The sequence below is a fragment of the Acinonyx jubatus genome, chromosome X (assembly GCF_027475565.1).
Source record: "Acinonyx jubatus isolate Ajub_Pintada_27869175 chromosome X, VMU_Ajub_asm_v1.0, whole genome shotgun sequence".
Taxonomy (NCBI): Eukaryota; Metazoa; Chordata; class Mammalia; order Carnivora; family Felidae; genus Acinonyx; species Acinonyx jubatus.
The window spans coordinates 6672487-6691388 of record NC_069389.1 but is presented as its reverse complement, the minus strand read 5'-3'; the positions used below and the strand labels follow the sequence as shown (position 1 = coordinate 6691388).

At 50.7% G+C, this 18902-nt stretch overlaps 2 protein-coding genes across 7 annotated transcripts in view; one reads left to right on the top strand and one right to left on the bottom strand.

The window, feature by feature from the left end:
- GPR143 (G protein-coupled receptor 143) overlaps positions 1 to 18902 on the top strand; it is a 66143-nt gene that overhangs the window by 36086 nt on the left and 11155 nt on the right. The window contains exon 8 of one of the 3 annotated variants that reach the window (XM_027050616.2): positions 12215 to 13728. The exons of 1 other annotated variant lie outside the window; for it this stretch is intronic. In XM_027050616.2, the coding sequence (XP_026906417.1) occupies positions 12215 to 12309 (95 nt within the window). In that variant the 3' untranslated portion in view covers positions 12310 to 13728. Of the gene's footprint in view, positions 1 to 12214; positions 13729 to 18902 lie in introns of those variants that run through there. One more of the 3 variants, XM_027050617.2, reaches the window with a different exon arrangement.
- TBL1X (transducin beta like 1 X-linked) overlaps positions 15337 to 18902 on the bottom strand; it is a 233433-nt gene continuing 229867 nt past the window's right edge. For all 4 annotated transcript variants that reach the window (XM_027050613.2, XM_027050611.2, XM_053202052.1 and 1 more), the window contains one exon: positions 15337 to 18799. In XM_027050613.2, coding sequence (XP_026906414.1) covers positions 18773 to 18799 — 27 coding nt within the window. In that variant the 3' untranslated portion in view covers positions 15337 to 18772. The remainder of the gene's footprint in view (positions 18800 to 18902) is intronic.

The window sequence follows — 18902 nt, the reverse complement described above, 5'->3', positions numbered from 1 at the left end:
GATCTTCAACAAAGGAGTTTTGAGCATCTGCTGTATGGTCAACACCGTTTTGGTCAAGGAGAGTGAGTGTTCTTGAGAAGTATCATGTATGAAACTTAGAAGTAAGACAGTGCTATTATTTTATTATTTATTATTTGTTTAGATTTTTTTTTAATTTTTTTTTCAACGTTTATTTATTTTTGGGACAGAGAGAGACAGAGCATGAACGGGGGAGGGGCAGAGAGAGAGGGAGACACAGAATCGGAAACAGGCTCCAGGCTCTGAGCCATCAGCCCAGAGCCTGACGCGGGGCTCGAACTCACGGACCGCGAGATCGTGACCTGGCAGAAGTCGGACGCTTAACCGACTGCGCCACCCAGGCGCCCCTTATTTGTTTAGATTTTAAGTAATCTCTTCCCCCAACATGGGGCTTCAACTTAACACCCCGAGATCAAAAGTTGCATGATCTACTGACTGAGCCAGCCAGGTGCCCCCACAGTGCTATTTTTTGTTGTGAAAAATGTGAGGTGTTAAACGCAGAAAATGCAGCTATGTATGCTGGTTTGGGGCGCATGGGTGAGAGTTTCTGGAGATGTTCAGACGTGGTGTTGCACAGGAGACCTGAATGGGAGAGGAGAAAGCCCAGGGACACAGAGCAGAATGTTTACATGTGGTTTGGGGTGGCCTCAGCACGACATGGTGTCATGGGTTTTCCGGATCCGGAGAGGCAGCCTGGGAACAGATGATGAAGGACTTTTGTAGATTCTGCTAAAGAGCTTGCATTTTATCTGTGTCCCCAAAGGCCTACATAAGGCTTTTAAGTACAGACTGTAGGTTTGCTTAGAGGACTACCTGGTGTGGGAAAATTGATTTGATGATCATGTTTTGCGACTGTGGCAAGTTTCCATTGAGGGGATCTGTGTGTAATTTCTTACGACAGGGTCATGTAAAATATCTTCACAAGGAATTGAAATTTGCCTCGGGACTAAAAGTTAAGAAAAATGGGACTTCTCAGAAACCTAAACTTGGTTGGATTCTGTCTTAGGAACCCCAGAAAATTTTTAAATGCGGTTATTCGTTCTTTCCATATGCATTAAGCCATCCATTACTTCTCCCACAACCCCTTGCTTCTCCCACAGTTCATTGCTTCTTGCCATCTTGGCCTTTCCCATAGTCCCTTGCTTCTCTGAGTCTACTGCTTCACCACCATTATCAACTTCTCCCACAGTCCTTTGATTCTCCCCAAGTCCCTTGCTTCTCCGCCATTACTGACCCTTCCCGTAATCCGTTGCTTTTCCCACAGTTCATTGCCTAGCCGCCTTTAACGGACTTTACCAGAATCCTTTGTTTCTCTGCCATCTTGGCCATTCCCACAATCCATTGCTTCTGTGCCATCTTAACTTCTCCCACAGCCCATTGTTTCTCCCACCCGTTCATTGCTTCTCTGCCATCTTGGCCCTTCCCACAATCCATTGCTTCTCCCACAGTTCATCGCCTAGCTGCTGTCAACGGACTCTACCAGAACCCTTGGCTTCTATCATGATCCTTTGCTTCTCCACCATCTTGGCTTCTCCCACAACCCCTCGCTTCTCCCACAGTCCATTACTTCTCTGCCATCTTGGGCCTTCCCAGAATACATTGCTTGTCCCACAGTGCTTTGCTTAACTGGCGTTAAGACTTTACCAAATCCTTTGCTTCTCTGCTAGCTTGACTTCTCCCACAATCCTTTGCTTCTCTGCCATCTTGGCCCTTCCCTCAATCCATTGCTTCTCCCACAGTTCATTGCTTCTCCGCCATCTTGGCTTCTCCCACATCCTTTGCTTCTCTGCTAGCTTGACTTCTCCCACGGTTCATTGCTTCTCTGCCATCTTGGCTACTCCCACAATCCACTGCTACTCCCACAGGCCATTGCTTCTCCGCCATGTTGGCTCTTCCCAAAATACAGTGCGTTTCCCAAAGTGCTTTGCTGAACCGGACGCTCCCACAATCCTTTGTTTCTCCGCCATCGTGGCCCTTTCTAGAATACATTGCTTTTCCCACAGTGCTTTGCTTCTCTGCCATCTAGACTTCTCCCACAACCCATTGCTTCTCCCACAGTTCATTGCTTTTCTGCCATGTTGGCCCTTCCCAGAATACATTGTTTTTCCCACAGTGCTTTTCTGAACAGCCGTTAACACTCTCCCACAATCCTTTGCTTCTCTGCCATTGGCCCTTCCCACAATCCATTGCTTCCCCCACAGTTCATTACTTTTCCACCATCTTGACTTCTCCCACAACCCATTGCTTTCCCCACAGTCCATTGCTTCTCTGCCATCTAGACTTCTCCCACAATCCACTGCTTTTCCCACAGTTCGTTGCCTAACTTCCGTTAACGGACTCTACCAGAATCCTTTGCTTCTCTGCCACCTAGGCTTCTCCCACAGTCCATTGCTTCTCCGCCATCTTGGCCCTTCCTACAATACATTGCTTTTCCCACAGTGCTTTGCTTCTCTGCCATCTTCTCCCCCAACCCATTGCTTCTCCCACAGTTCATTGCTTTTCTGCCATGTTGGCCCTTCCCAGAATACATTGTTTTTCCCACAGTGCTTTGCTGAACCGCCGTTACCGGACGCTCCCACAATCCTTTGTTTCCCCGCCATCTTGGCCCTTCCCAGAATACATTGTTTTTCCCACAGTGCTTTGCTGAACAGCCATTACCGGACGCTCCCACAATCCTTTGTTTCCCCGCCATCTTGGCCCTTCCCAGAATACATTGCTTTTCCCACAGTACTTTGCTTCTCTGCCATCTTCTCCCACAACCCATTGCTTCTCCCACAGTTCATTGCTTTTCTGCCATGTTGGCCCTTCCCAGAATACATTGTTTTTCCCACAGTGCTTTGCTGAACCGCCGTTACCGGATGCTCCCACAATCCTTTGTTTCTCCTCCATCTTGGCCCTTCCCAGAATACATTGTTTTTCCCACAGTGCTTTGCTGAACTGCCGTTAACGGAGTGTCCCACAGTCCTTTGCTTCTCTGCCCTTGGCCCTTCCCACAATCCTTTGCTTCTCCCACAGTTCATTACTTCTCCACCATCTTGACTTCTCCCACTACCCATTGCTTCTCCCACAGTTCATTGCTTCTCCACCATCTAGACTTCTCCCACAACCCATTGCTTTCCCCACAGTTCGTTGCCTAACTTCCGTTAATGGACTCTACCAGAATCCTTTGCTTCTCTGCCACCTAGGCTTCTCCCACAGTCCATTGCTTCTCCGCCATCTTGGCCCTTCCCACAATACATTGCTTTTCCCACAGTGCTTTGCTGAACTGCCGTTAACAGACTTTGCCACAATCCTTTGTTTGTCCGCCATCATGGCTTCTCCCACAAGCCATTGCTTTCCCCACAGTCCATTGCTTCTCTGCCATCTAGACTTCTCCCACAATCCACTGCTTTTCCCACAGTTCGTTGCCTAACTTCCGTTAACGGACTCTACCAGAATCCTTTGCTTCTCTGCCACCTAGGCTTCTCCCACAGTCCATTGCTTCTCCGCCATCTTGGCCCTTCCCACAATACATTGCTTTTCCCGCAGTGCTTTGCTTCTCTGCCATCTTCTCCCACAACCCATTGCTTCTCCCACAATCCTTTGCTTCTCCGCCATTGGCCCTTCCCACAATCCATTGCTTCCCCCACAGTTCATTACTTTTCCACCATCTTGACTTCTCCCACAACCCATTGCTTTTGCCACAGTCCATTGCTTCTCCCTTCCCACAATACATTGCTTTTCCCACAGTGCTTTGCTTCTCTGCCATCTTCTCCCACAACCCATTGCTTCTCCCACAGTTCATTGCTTTTCTGCCATGTTGGCCCTTCCCAGAATACATTGTTTTTCCCACAGTGCTTTGCTGAACCGCCGTTACCGGACGCTCCCACAATCCTTTGTTTCCCCGCCATCTTGGCCCTTCCCAGAATACATTGCTTTTCCCACAGTACTTTGCTTCTCTGCCATCTTGACATCTCCCACAACCCATTGCTTCTCCCACAGTTCATTGCTTTTCTGCCATGTTGGCCCTTCCCAGAATACATTGTTTTTCCCACAGTGCTTTGCTGAACAGCCGTTATTGGACGCTCCCACAATCCTTTGTTTCCCCGCCATCTTGGCCCTTCCCAGAATACATTGTTTCTCCCACAGTGCTTTGCTGAACAGCCGTTAACACTCTCCCACAATCCTTTGCTTCTCCCACAGTTCATTACTTCTCCACCATCTTGACTTCTCCCACAACCCATTGCTTCTCCCACAGTTCATGGTTTTTTGCCATGTTGGTCCTTCCCAGAATACATTGTTTTTCCCACAGTGCTTTGCTGAACTGCCATTAACGGAGTGTCCCACAGTCCTTTGCTTCTCCGCCCTTGGCCCTTCCCACAATCCATTGCTTCTCCCACAGTTCATTTCTTCTCCACCATCTTGACTTCTCCCACTACCCATTGCTTCTCCCACAGTTCATTGCTTCTCCGCCATCTAGACTTCTCCCACAACCCACTGCTTTTCCCACAGTTTATTGCCTAGCTGCCGTTAACGGACTCTACCAGAATCCTTTGCTTCTCCGCCCTCTAGGCTTCTCCGCCATCTTGTCCCTTCCCACAATAGATTGCTCTCCCACAGTGCTTTGCTGAACCGCCATTAACGGAGTGTCCCACAGTCCTTTGCTTCTTCGCCATTGGCCATTCCCACAATCCATTGCTTTTCTGCCATCTTGGCCCTTCCCACAATACATTGCCTTTCCCACAGTGCTTTGCTGAACGCCGTTAACAGACTTTCCCACAGTCCTTTGCTTCTTCACCATTGGCCTTCCCACAATCCATTGCTTCTCCCATAGTTCATTGCTTCTCCACCATCTTGACTTCTCCCACAATCCATTGCTTTTCCCACAGTTCATTGCCTAGCTGCCATTAACGGACTCAACCAGAATCCTTTGCTTCTCCACCACCTTGGCCCTTCCCAGAATACATTGCTTGTCCCACAGTGCTTTGCTTAACTGCCCTTAACAGACTTTGCCACAATCCTTTGTTTCTCCGCCATCATGGCTTCTCCCACAAGCCATTGCTTTTCCCACAGTCCATTGCTTCTCTGCCATCTTGGCCCTTCCCAGAATACATTGCTTTTCCCACAGTGCGTTGCTGAGCCACCATCAACGGACTCTCCCACAATCCTTTGCTTCGCTGCCATGTTGGCCCTTCCCAGAATACATTGCTGTTCCCACAGTGCTTTGCTGCACCGTTAACGGACTCTCCCACAGTCCTTTGCTTTTCACCATCTTGGCCCCTCCCTCAATCCATTGCTTCTCCCACAGTTCATTGCTTCTCTGCCATCTTGGTTTCTCCCACAATCCTGTGTTTCTCCGCCATCTTGGCCCTTCCCACAATCCATTCCTTCTCCCACAGTTCGTTGCTTCTCCGCCATCTTGGCCCTTCGTACAGTCCATTGCTTTTCCCACAGTTCATTGCCTACCTGCTAACGGTCTCTACCAGAATCCTTTGCTTCTCCAACATCTTGGCTTCTCTCACAATCCTTTGTTTCTCTGCCATCTTGGTCTCTGCCACAACCCATTGCTTTTCCCAGTATTCATTGCCTAGCCACTGTTAACGGACTGTACCAGAATCTTTTGCTTCTCTGCCATATTGGCCCCTCCTACAATCCTTTGCTTCTCCGCCATCTTGGACCCTCCCAGAATACATTGCTTTTCCCACAGTGCCTTGCTTAAGCACCATTAACGAACTCTACACAATCCTTTCCCGTCTTGGCTTCTCCCACAATCCATTGCTCCTCTCCCATTCATGGCCTGTCTCATAATCCGTTGCTTCTCCCCCACTCTGCCCTTTTCCTTCTGACTTCTAGTCCTCACCTCCCTGAGAACCCATTGCTTTCCTTATAATCCAGTTATAATCCTTATAATTTCTGCAACGGTTCCCCACTTCTAGTACAGCCAGTTCCTTCTCCCACCATTCGCTAGCCCCTGCAATCCAGTCCTTGTCCCACAGCTCTCTATCCTCCCACAATTTTTCCCCGTTTCTTTTTTTCTCTAACAATTCCTGCGATCCCTTGTCATTCCCACACAAATCACATTCTGCCTCTTCTCGATTGGCTCAACAGTTCTCTATTCTTCATAGTTTCATTGGTAGCAAAGTTGTGTATTCCACATTTTTCCATTCTCTCGCACAATGCTTTATTTTCCTAATTCCTTTCCCAACGATATTTTGTCACACAATTTCGTGTTTCTCCTATAATTCCTTGTTCTCATAACTGTCTCCCCAAATTTCCTTCTCTCCCCCATGAGCCTATGTTTTTCTCACAATTCCCTGTCTCTCCCACAATACCCTTTTTATCCCTCAAAATTCCTTCTTTTCTTTCACAATCCTGGTGTCTTTTTTGTTTGGCACAAATCTCCATTTTCCTTGGTGATTGTTTTATATCGTGTTGCCTTTTGTTTCCTTGTTAATTTATTTGGTCTCACAATTGCTTACCTCTCCCACAATCTAATTATTTTTCTCCTATAATCTGTTGTCCCTCCCACGTTCCTAATCTGTCCCACAAAACAGTTTTCCTAGAGTTTGTTTTACAGTCTCCCACAGTTGCCCTTTCTCTTCCATGATCCGCTATCATTCCCATAATACTTTATTGCTCTCACAAGTCCTTCTTTCCTTCCGTTGCCCACAATTTTCTCCCACAATTCGGGAATCTGTTGGCCCTCAGAAGTCTGCATTTTTCTCAATACGTGTGATTTTGACCACGTTTCATCTTTCTTGCAATCCTGTTTTTCCCACATTCTGTTCCTCTTTTCTCACATTAACTGTGTCTCCCATAATTCTCCCCCATAATCTCATTTCCCCACTATTCCCATCTGTCTCGTAATACTGTTTTTCCCACAGTTCCGTATTTTGTCCCCCAGTTCTTTGTCTCACATAAGCCCTCTTGTTCCTACAGTTCCCCTTTCTTCTAAAACTCTGCATTATTACTGCAATTCCATGTTCACCCGGAGTTCTCTGTCCCAGAATTCCCTTTTCCCGAAAACTCCCCTTTGATGCCCGTGATCCCTGGTCTTTCCCATGATGCCCTCTCCCAAGGTTCTCTGCTTTAACCCCATATTCCAGCAATTCCTTTTCTTTTTTTCAGAGTATGTGGGGGTGGGGCAGAGGGAGAGGAAGAGAGAGAATCCCAAGCAGACTCCATGCTCAGCTTGGAGCCCAACACGGGGCTTGATCTCACAACCATGACATCATGACCTGAGCCAAAATTAAGAGTTGGGGTGCCTGGGTGCCTCAGTAGGTACATATGCAACTCTTGATTTGGGCTTGGGCCATGATCTCACCGTCTGGGGGCTCAAGCCCCACGTCAGGCTCTGCACTGACTGTGCGGAGCCTCCTTGGGATTCTCTCTGTCCCTTCCCCAGTTGCACGCCCACGGGAGTGCACAAGCTCTCGCTCTCTCAAAATAAGTAAAAGAAGTTTTCTTTTTTTACGGTCAGAGGCTTAACCAACTGAGCCACCCAGGCACCTACCCTCCCCCGCCCCCCTGCAATGCCATTTGTTAATGAAAATCGTTTCTTTCCAGTAATCCCTTGTCTTATGCACAGTGCCCTGTCTCCCCTATAATCCTCTTCTGTCCCACAGCTCTCTTCTCGCTCGATTTCTTGTCATTCTTGCACTGCTTGGCCTCCCACGGTTCTTTGTTGATTCGCACAACTCCCCTTTTCTCACACGGGTCTTGCTCTCCCATAACCCTTTGTCTTTTCACACTTCATTGTTCTCGCCCAGAGTTTGCTGTGTTTTGTTTTTGGTTGTTGACTTAATACTTTTATTATTTTTAAATTCCAATATAATTACAGTGTCAGTTTAAGGTGTACAGCATAGTAATCCAGCAATTCTGTACCTCAGCGCTCATCACCAGAAGTGTCCTCGCAATCTCCTTCACCTGTCACCCCTCCCCCGACCCACCTCCCCTCTGGTTCGGTCAGTTCTCTATATTTAAGAGTCTGATGTTTTTGTTTTTCCCCCCGTTTGTTTTGTTTTTTAAATTCTATGATGAGTGAAATCATATGGTATTTTTTCTGACTTTTTCCACTTAGCGTTATACCGTCTAGCTCCATCCATTTTGTTACAAATGGCAAGATTTCATTCTTTTAATGAAATTAAATATTTTATCTTGTGTATATACCATGCCCTTATTCATCTGTTGATGGATACTTGAGTCGCTTCCCTAATTTAGTCATTGTAAATAATGCTGCAATAAACATCAAGTGCATCTTTGAAAATTCGTGGTGTTTAACTTTGTGTTTTTCGGTATGGAGGTTCCTCAAAAGTTATAAAGAGAACTACCTTATGATCCATCAATCACACTACTAGGTATTTACTCAAAGAATACAAAAATACTAACTCAAAGGGATATACGCACCCTGATGTTTATTGCAGTATTGTCTACAATAGCCACGTTATGGGAACAGCCCAAGTGTCCACTGAAACTTTGCCATTTGCAACTTCAAACACGTTTGATGAGCTAGAGAAGTATTATGCCGAGCGAAAGAAATGAGTCAGAGAAAGACCAATTCCAAAAAAAGCAGGGGGTGGGACGCCAACCAGGAAACAGGGTCTTAACCATAGAGCACAAACGGATGGTCACCAGAGGGGAGGTGATGGGTGGGTGGGTAAAATACGTGATGGGGATTAAAGAGTGCACCTGTTGTGAGGAGTACAGAGTGTTGTATGGACGTGTTGAATCACGATATCGTACACCTGAAGCTAGTATTGTAGTTATGTTAACTAACTGGAATTTAAATAAAAACTTGAAAAAGTATCAGTGGACAACGAAAAAAAAAAACCAACCAAAAAACATACTGCCCGTCTACGTTACAATTCATCATCCCCCAAGATTGTTCTTTCCCGCTATTTCCTGTCTCTGCCATGATCCATTTCTTCCACAGTTTCCCTCGTTCTTCCCAATACCCTTTCTCTCCTAACCGTTTGTTGTTCCCACAGTTCCCCTTCCACTGCCCTGCTCTCGTCTTTCGCACGGTGCCCTATTTTTCTCACCATTCCCTTTTTCCCACAATGCCTGTCTTTCCCACAATTCCCCTTTCTCTATAATCCCTTTGTTCACATAATTGTTTTTTTAAGAGAGAGAGAGAGAGAGAGAGAGAGAGTGTGAATGGGGGGAGGGGCAGAGGGAGGAGAGAGAGAATCCTAAGCAGGCTCCACACTCAGCAAGGAGCCTCATGCAGGAGTCGATCCCACGACCCCGGCTGGGATCGTGACCCATAATTCTATTTCTGTCCCACAATTCCACTTCCTCTCCCGTAACTCCTTGTCTCACTCACAGTCCCTGGCCTCCTGCAATTCCTTCTCTCCCGCGATTGTTTTCCATAATCCCTTTTGGCCTACCGCGCCTTGTCTGTCCCATAGTTCTCCGTATTCTCCATAGCCTAGTTCTCTCCCACTTCTCTTTCCCACAGTGTCCCCGCTCTCTTCCACAGTTCTGGGTTCCTCATGGTCTCTCACAAGTCTGTCTTCTTCTACAGTGCTGTTTTCTTCCACGTCCTCTCTCTTGTAAAATTTTGTTTCTGCTAACGACTCTGTTCTTCCCCATGATTCCTTCTCACAATTGCCCGTTTCGCCCAATTCCGTTTCTCCCCCAATTCTCTCTCCCCTAATTTCTTACCGTCCCTGACAACTCCGTCTCTCCCCCAGGTTCCACCTGTCCCCCATAGTTCCCCATTCTCTCCAGAATTCCCGTTCTTTCCCGTAGTCCTGTTCCCTCCTGTATTCCCTTGTGTCATCCACAGTTCTCGCTCCCACAATTCCCCGTCTTACCCTTGGTTCCCTGTTGTCACTCGCCCTTCTCCTGAATGTAACACCAGGTGGCCCTGTGGATGGCACTTGCTGGGGAAGTGTGGAAGAGAGTGTGCCCGGGGCTCCGACTCTTGTGCTCCCTGGATCCAATTCAACACTTGAAGGAGATCCAGGCCCTGGTGCCCTGTGTTCTCTGTGGCTCATGGGTGCCCACTGACGGGGCTTTCTGACCGAGGGCTGCGGGCTTTCAGGGGATCCGGGAGCAACAGGTGACGTGACTTCCCGAATCTCCGGTCTCCATGGGGCCGCGACGTTCCCAAGCACCTGTCTGGGGCTTGCAAGGGTCATTCGCGAGTCACTAGGAAGGGGGCTGGCCCTTGGGCGCCACGAGCTTGTGGGCATCTGCCTTTCCTGCAGGGACACTCGTCAGGTACTTGCCCTTTGCACCCAATGGAATTCGTCCCAATCCCCCAATAGCCTCATTGGATAATCTTCTCAGAGACTTGCTCACTCGGCCAGCGTGTTCTCTCTGGAGACCTTCGTGAGCAGAAGAGAGGATCCATGGAGGTCTAGGCCTGCCGGACCCACTGAAGTCCGCACAGGCAGGGCTGGACTCGGGGGCCGTGGCTTCAGCAGCACTGGCATCTGAGAAAGCTGTCGCGGTGCAAATGGATTTCCTCTGCGGGGCCTCTGGGGGAGGATGAAAGAACCCGGAACTCTGAGAAAGCCACAGGATCCAGAGCAAGCCCCAAAGTGTGAGGTCACGGGGAAATGTCTAAAGCCCGGACCTTGATCACAAGCCACCGTGCGATATTCCCCTGCAGTCTCTGTAAGGACCGCAGAAGTCACACAGACAAGTTCCCACGAGCTCAGGGTGTCCTCATAAACAGCGGGTGACCCTGTGAAAATGCGGTCTTTTTGAAGTGCCACCAGCTTCTCCGGCAGGAATGCGGTTCTGGAAGTGTCTCTTCCCAGATTTCCCGTTCGCCCGGCACCGGGAGGAAGGTCGGAGTGCGGTGGGGGGAGGCCACTGCAGCACCGTGCTGGGTCTTTCTCGGTCACATCGGCGTGTCCTCCCGTAACCCAGGCCTTCCGAGGCGTTTCCGCAGACGGCTCTCCTGTTGCCTTGTCTTTTCCAGAGAACGCGAGTGTTCTTTTCTCCCTTACGCGTTCCCCACAGCTGTGCACGTTGTCTCTTTTTTAAGTTGTGCTGGTTCCCGCCGTCCTTCTTACTCATCAGTCCCAATTCCCCGGGACGCTGGTGCTGCACCCTGCTGATGGCACGGCACTTGCTGCCCTGTGCTTATCCGTTCAGTACTTGTGTATTGAGCACATTCCATGTGCCAGGTGCTGTTTCAGGCACTACCACGGTGAGTACGGCAGATCCCTCATCTAACGGGACTTTCCACTGTAGCAGCGGAGACAGAATGAAAAATACAAACGATTATATCATCTTTCGGGTCGTCAAATACCATGGAGAAAAACAGAGCCATACGGGGCAGCGGAGTGATTTCAGGTCGGGTGTCCTGGATTTCTCCCTGAGGATGAGGTTCTCCCAGGGCCATTTGAATTAAGATCTGAGTGAAGTGTAGAAGGGAGCCATGAGAAAATCTGGAAAAGAGCTTTACAGGCAGAAGAGACTGTGCAAAGGCCCTGTGGCAGGACTGAGTTGGGAGCGAGAGAGAGGCCAGTGTGCCTGAGCGTTGGGAGTGAACAGACAGGGACGCGAGTGGAGACTACACTGACCGGCAAGGTCCACTGGTGGAGGGACTTTGGGATTTGGAGGTTTTTGTGAAGGCTACTCACTTGCCCCATGCGCAGTTGAGAAGGCCACCCTTCTTTCTGTCTTCATCTCAGTGGCCCACACCCAACCCGGAACCTGGCATGTAGGAGGCACGCCTAGATACTTGCAGAATGAGAAAAGAGTTCTGAGGTCTGTTCCCAAGGACGCCCCCAGGTTCTGAAGGAAGGTGTGTTACCAGAACGATTGAACACATCTTCAAGATTCCTCTTCTGGGAGGAATCATTCTGCTTTCACCCGCCTCTTCTTCCTGGAACCACGTGGCAGCAAGCATGAAAAGACCACTTGGAGGTGTTTTCGTGTGACAGAGGCTGGCGGTCTCCTCCGTGTGGGCCCCGTGGGGCCCTGGTGACCTTTTCACCCCCCACCCCCACCCCCGTGGCAGCTGTCCCGATGGTCACCCAAGCGCGCCGTGATCCCGTGCTCCCCGGTCCGACAGCACAGGGCCCCGAAGCCCCCGTGTCGGCCCACAGTTGGTTTCCGTTTGGTCTGTGGCATCCACGCGGTTCTGCTGAGACACACACGTGGCTGCCCAGGGCAGACGCTGGGGCAAAGGGGCAGAAAGTGGCCGCGAGGTCCTGCATCAGTTGCTGACAAGAGACCCTCTTCTCCTCCCCAGGTTCCGACGCCAGCACGGTTGAAATCCATGTCACAAGCGGGTCCCGCAACGAAAATGAGGTGGAATCTGTTCCCGAACCCCAGGGAGACCTCTGAGGGGGACGTGACAGGGGTCCGGTCCCCACATCCTCAGGTTCTGCGTTTCTCACTCTTTAGAACTGCATTCTGCCCACAAACCTTCCCGTCCTCGCTGTGTTGTAACGGTTCCTTCCCGAGGAGTAGCCGTGGTAAGAGACGCGATCCGTGAGCACGAGCTTGGGAACAGAGAGAGAATTCCTTCCAGACCAGACATAGCACCTGCTGTCCACTCTTCTGAGGTTGCCTGTAATGTAAATGCCAGACCCAGGTCCTTAGAAAAGTGAATAAAGTCGTTGTAACTGAGCTCCAGGCCTGGCTCGCATGCTGTCTGAACAACATCTCTAGCAAATGCTCTTGAGCAAGGTCGTGATGACGTAGCCCCTGGTCCCCATGCTGTGCTGAGCAGTGACCTGGTCTAAGGACTCCTTGGCCCTGACTGACACCATTTCCCAGGTTAGAATCTTTGCACCAGTTGAAATATAGGTCTATCCAGGTGGATCTATAGGTATGTATTTGAAGTTTTTAAATGTATTTATGGGCAAAATATTGTCGCATGCATTGGAGTTACAGGCCACATGGGAAGATCCATAGAAAAAGCAAGGCGGTGTTTTCCCGGGACACCACAGACCGCCCGGCCACGGGACACCTCCCTTCTGGTCAAGGACGCCCTTTTGCTCTAGAAAAGCCGTCCAGGAAGCTTCTGGACTTGTACTCTTAGAGAGTCGCCTGGCTGCAGCAGCATTCGGGGCACACCTGCACTGTGACCACGGTGCCCTGGGCATGCGCATTCCTGAGGATGGGCCCAAGCTACGTCACTCCCCCCACCTTGATCCAAAGTGTCAGGGGCGTGCGAAGGAAGCCTAGCTTTTCGGAGCGGTATGTGCCTTCTTTATCTGCCTCCGCGTGGACTCTTCAGTCCCCAGCAGCACCAGAAGCCCCTCTTCTGCTTGAGGACCCCCCCCCCCCCCCGCAGCATGAGGCCAGCCCTCCCCCCCCACCTCCGCCTGTAGGCCCAGGTACTAGCTTTCACACCTCCCTGGCCGAGCCAGTCTAGTTAGCAGCTAGCGCCCGAGGGAAAGGGCCGCAGAGAAGCAGGTCCGGAGAGGGGCTGAGGGGCCACTCCGGTGTCGTGTCCACACGTGGGCAGTGCCCGGGGCTGTGTCTGTGCGCACCTCCCCTGCATGGGCCTGGTCCTCCAGGATCCCTCAGAGGGCCCGGTATCCTCGTTTGTTCTTTTTGCCTTACACCAGTGAGTCAGGTTCAGAGACTTGCAAGGAAGAACCCTTTCTGGTCTGATGATCCAATGACAGCTCCTCCGAGATGGGGTGGCCAAGTCCCCAGCTGGCGCAGCGGTTATGCCCGAGGGGTTGTGGGGGAGGTGGGGACTGAAAGCCAGAAGATGCATGAATATCCCCTCACGCCTACTTGCCAGGCAGCGAGTGGGCCCGTGCGGTGGAGAACTTGCAAATGAACATCACCGACGGGCACCGAGTCCATCTAGTGAAGAGAAGGGACAGCCCAGCAAACCCGGGGATAAGCCAGAAAAGGACGGGCCGCTCGGTTGCAAGCAGTCTCCCTGTCAGGCTGGTTGCTGCGGGGGCATCTGATTACCGTTTTGTAGATGGTGGCTGCGAAAGCAATGATCCAGTGGAGAGAAAGCAACACTGATGGGAGAGTTTTCAAAAAGGTGAGGCGACCGGGCCCCAGCAGTCTGGGCTGGGACACGACAGACGGGTGGCCGGGAGTGTAGTTTGGGTGGAAAAAGAGGAGGCTGTTCCCATCAGGTGGCTTTCATAGGACTTCGGTTTATGAGCCGGTCGGCTTATCACAGCACGAAAACCCTCGTGAGGACTCCCTTGCTCCCCGCTCCCAAAATGCCCTCGTGCTCCTTTCCCACCGTGCAGTTTGAGGACGTACCCCGCCCGGCTGCTTTCCTGTGGTTTCTCCCGGTGACGTGTGCTCAAGGAACACTGCTCCCAGTCAGAGCCCCTGTCCTCGGAGCGCGGACGCCGTGCATGGGTCCTCGCGCTCCCCCCGTGGTGCCCCACGCCCTGTCCACCCCCTCGCACAGCTTACCTGGTCATGGAGGAGACAAGATGTGGACGACGAAAAGTTCTCTGCTGAGTAACTGGAAGCTTGAGATGCCCCAAATTACGTAAGTTTCCTTTATAGTGGGAAGAATCCCCCTGAGAGCTATAGGTGACCCAGCATTGTTGCCGAAGCCACCAAAGCCACACATCACACGTGCCTTTATCCTGGGGACTCCCATCTTTCCAGGACCTTCCTACGGCTTGAGTGTGCCTCACCCCGTTTCCCGAAACATGGGAACGTGCTTGGTCAACTTGGCAGGTGTTAGCAAAGGCAGCAGGCTGAGCCCCCAGACAACACGGGGACCCCAGCCCGCCGCTTTGTTGTAGCGCAGGGTCGGGCTGGACTTGGAGGGAACGATACCATGACCTTGTCTGTGACTCCTGCGGCAAAAGTACCCGTACAGCACTCCCTGCCTCTCCTCGTCAACTGCCCCCTCCCTAACCCTGGGACGGCAGTGCCCAGTCATTATGTAGCCCCCCCACCCCCCACCAATTGGTTAAAGTGACAGGAAGCACCTGCCAGATGTGCTACATTCGAGACACTGGTAGACGTCTGAAGGGTAGCCTGTGTCCTAAACTCACCCGTGTCCTAGGACTCGGGTTCTCCAAGTTAAAGCTAATCCTTGAACGCAAAGCCCCAGCAAAGCAAGCTGCTGATCGGAGAACACTCACTTGCTTTGAGTTTTGACCACAACCAGCCTGGAAGAAAGTAATGAAGAAACACACGAACACATGCTTCGTTTGTACAACATGTTACAGTAACTGGGGGCCGCCGCTCCTCCCACATTGTGCTGTTCCTTTCCCTTGGCCCTACTTCAGCCCAGCAATCCTGCCAAGAGGCCCTCAAGTTATGGTCTTCCTGAGAAAATGCACAGTTTGCTCTTCATTCATCCATGTCCCCGCGGGCCCAACCAAGAGTTAACCGAGCGAGACCCAAGAAAGCACAGCCACCGAGTTCTCTAATATCAAAATAGAGCAATTTATTCAAGACACTGAGTATGATCTGTTGATTTTCTCTTGAAACAAACGAGCTACGACACACAAAGTGATTCTTCTTCTCAGAGAGCGTGAAGGTGAGTGGGGGTGGAGGACGACGAAACGAGGGGTGATGTGAACGGAACCGAATCTAGAAAATGCAGACAGAGGACCGCATCTGGCTGTACGTCTGACACAGACAATAAAAACTGCAGAAGCCAGAATTCAAAACTTCAGTGAGTGGCGGAAGGAACATTTCTGCATTTGACAAGAAACAGGATAAAAGAAAGAAAAAACAAGATGGAACAGAAGGTTAAAAAAATAGAGTAACAAGGAATAAAGCAGACCCTTACATTTGACAAAGTGCACTTCACTGGGCTCCGTGATCTAGTTTTAGAAAGACAAGACGGAGGTCAAGTCCCGGGTGTCGTGTGGGGTCAGAGGGTTTAGACCCTGCCGTGCAGGACATGCTCTTGGTCACTTCAGACCCCAGGACACGCTCTTGGTCATCTCAAGCCCGAGCGAAGATTCCAGGAAGGAGGACTGTGTTACTCTGCTTTCAATTTGGTCACTAAGACTTCAGCGTTTACCCACCATTGTTTAAGAGCCGTAAACAATGGCAAACAGGAACTTCCCACGAGGGCCACCCCTCGGTGAAGGGGAACCTCCCAGCTTGCTGGAAGTCGCCGACGTGAGAGGCTCAGCGGACAGCTGTCGTGCCGAGGGTGGGGGTGGGCCGGAGGCCTGCCCTGCGTGCTCAGGCTCCGTCCCTCTTCAGGCCCGGGTGCTCCTCTCCTGCGGCTGCTGGGGGAGGCAGGGTTGGGGACCATCTGCCTCTGTCACCCCAGCTCCATTCTGTGCCTTGCAGCCCGTGGCTCCCAGCTGATCATTCCCACGTGATTCAGACTTATGAATCACGAGGCTAAAGCCCACAGCTCCACAGGACCCCGGCCACTGACGTCCACGGGAAGCTTACCTAGTGAACCGGACAGGACATCCCACCATGACCGCCTGACGTCAACTGGCTTGTAAGACATGAGCCACATGCTGACCGTGGCCCAACCCTCAACAACTTCTCTGCAGAGGTGACGTTTTTACTTGGGGTAAGGGTCAAGACGGTGTTGGTCTGGATCCCCAGCAAACAGCGTCCCAAACCTAATGATTTCTTAGGGCAGGCGGTCGTCGTCTGCGACCTTCAAAAACGGCAATGTGACGCCACAGAACTCGGACCTTCCAGGCTAAACACTTAGGGAACGGAGCCTGAATCAAATGCCCAGCTTGTACACAGAGCCCTTTTTGGTCTTCTACAGACAGGGCTTGCATAACTCGGGTATCCAAGCGGAGGGCAATGAACGATCTAGAAGGAAGAACACACCCTGGCTGTTGCCGCCGGTCCCCGCACATTCCACGTTCTGCGGGAGGCCGCTGTCCTGCCGGCTGGATTTTGGCTTCACGGACGGACGCCACCCTCCAAACGACACCCTGTCTCACTGCTGGGACGCGCACCCAGCCGAAGCCTGCCCCCGACCGGCACCCCTGCCTCCGGGCCTGACCAGCTTCCTCGCCCCTTCGTATGCCCGCTGGGAAACAGAGGAGAGAAGAGGCCCAATCTTTCGCTCCTTCCCCGATGCTAATGTAAAAAACAGGTCAGTGTCCGGTTAGGACGAGAGTACAAAGGGCACCTGATCCAATGAAAGGAAACTCCTCTAGGAACACAAAGCCATGTTTAATTTTTTAAAAACAGTAAAAAGATTCATTATTTAAAAAAAAAAAAATCTTTCTCCTGGTCTCTTGTGAGAGAAAGAAATGATGAAGACGACAGAAATTATTAGTGATGTTCTACCTACGTAATTCACCTTCAGGACTGAGAGTCTCCCCTTCCCGTTCGTTTCTGTCACTATCACACCGCGTGAGATCCCGGAGGCTTTTAGGTGAGCTGTGCAAGGACCGGTCAACCGCTCTCGGTGAAGTGACCGTGGGTACTCAGAGTGCCGTGAACGAGAGGTCGCTAACAGGTGACAGGGAGCCCAGCTGTCAGTGTGGATGGCTTCTTCAATTCCATTTGGTTTGGGAAATGCTTCCTGGGGTCAGAGGGCTCTGCTCTTGACTCCTCTCGTGCCGGCTACGAGGGTGAACACCCCTGAAACGATGTGACACTCTTCTTTGAACCAAAAAGCGCCGGGATTTGCGTCTCTCGCTGCAGAAGCATCCCCCCGCCGACCCCCCAGGACCCACCCAGACTTTTCCACCCAGATTCCTAACCGCCTTTCACGATGCTGCAGGGAACGGAAAGGCCACCTCAGACCCTGCCTGTGTCCTCCTAAGATTTGCTTAAAATATGAATCACACAAAGCTCTCTGTGTCTGATGGCCATTTTAGGATTTTAAAATTGTTTTAACATAAAAATATTTTTTTTTTTTTTCCAAAAATACTCCGGGCTCTTTCTCTTATAAGTATTTTTTTTTTTCTCCTGTAAAAAGTCCCCGTGCCCTGCCTTCTTACATAAAGCACTTATTATGCGCCGAAAGTGCCCTTGAGACCGAAGATCCGAAGCAACTATGAGAAAGGGACAGCGAGTGAGCGAGGGGCGGTGAGGGAGAGGGAGGAAGGGCGGAGGGGAGGACGAAGGGACGGGAAAGCCGACCGTTCAGAGATTCCGGCATGGTGTCCACGAGGCTGCGTCTACGGAAGGTGTAGTCAAACCAACACCACACCGCGCGAAGGAGAGGTGGAGGGGGCACACAGTGGGAAGGAAGCAACAAACCAAAACCAGTTTCCATCTCAGACCGAAGGCCCCCGGACGACAGGATTCCAGCCAATAGAAAAACCACCGGACAAAGAAGATTCTAGAAAATAGAAAGTGTTGGGATTACAAAGTTGCGCATTTCATCGGTACAAACTGGTCTTTGAACATCCTTTGTGAGAGCAAGTGCAGTGTCCAAATTGTTAGGGGGAAAAAGCGAACCCACCACGTGGAGGAGAGTCCCCTCCCCCACTTTTGGTTTTATCACAGCATTTTTCTTTTTTTCTTTTCTTTTTTCTTTTTTGGCACAGCTTTTTTTGTTTTCTTTTTTCTCCTCTTCGTCTTTTCTCCTCTCAACTATCAGAGCCTGTTCTGGATGGAAAGCAAACCGTGCCCCGCCTAGCCGGTGGCTCCATGCTTCCCAGGCTGAATGTTCTGGGTGGAAACCATTCCTTCCCCCTTTGATATGACTGTGTATGTTTCTGGTTTAAACTTCTTGATGAAGATTACGAGAAAGTAGAGACTCCTGTGGCCAGGATGAACTGATTTCCAAGTACACTCTAATGCAAGTCAAGTTCGTACAGTTTTGGAGCGGAAAGAACGGTGTCTGACCATTGCTGCTTCACACATTCACTGCTGGTCCATTAGAATTCTCTTCTAGAATAGTTTGTGTTTACTTTCGGAGATCTAAAACACACACCTGGAAGGAAACAGAAGGTGCCTCTTATCTTCACAGATGCCAGCAAGATGCCTTTTGAGCCCCTGGACCAACTCCGGCCCGCCACCCATGTTCCGTAAATAAA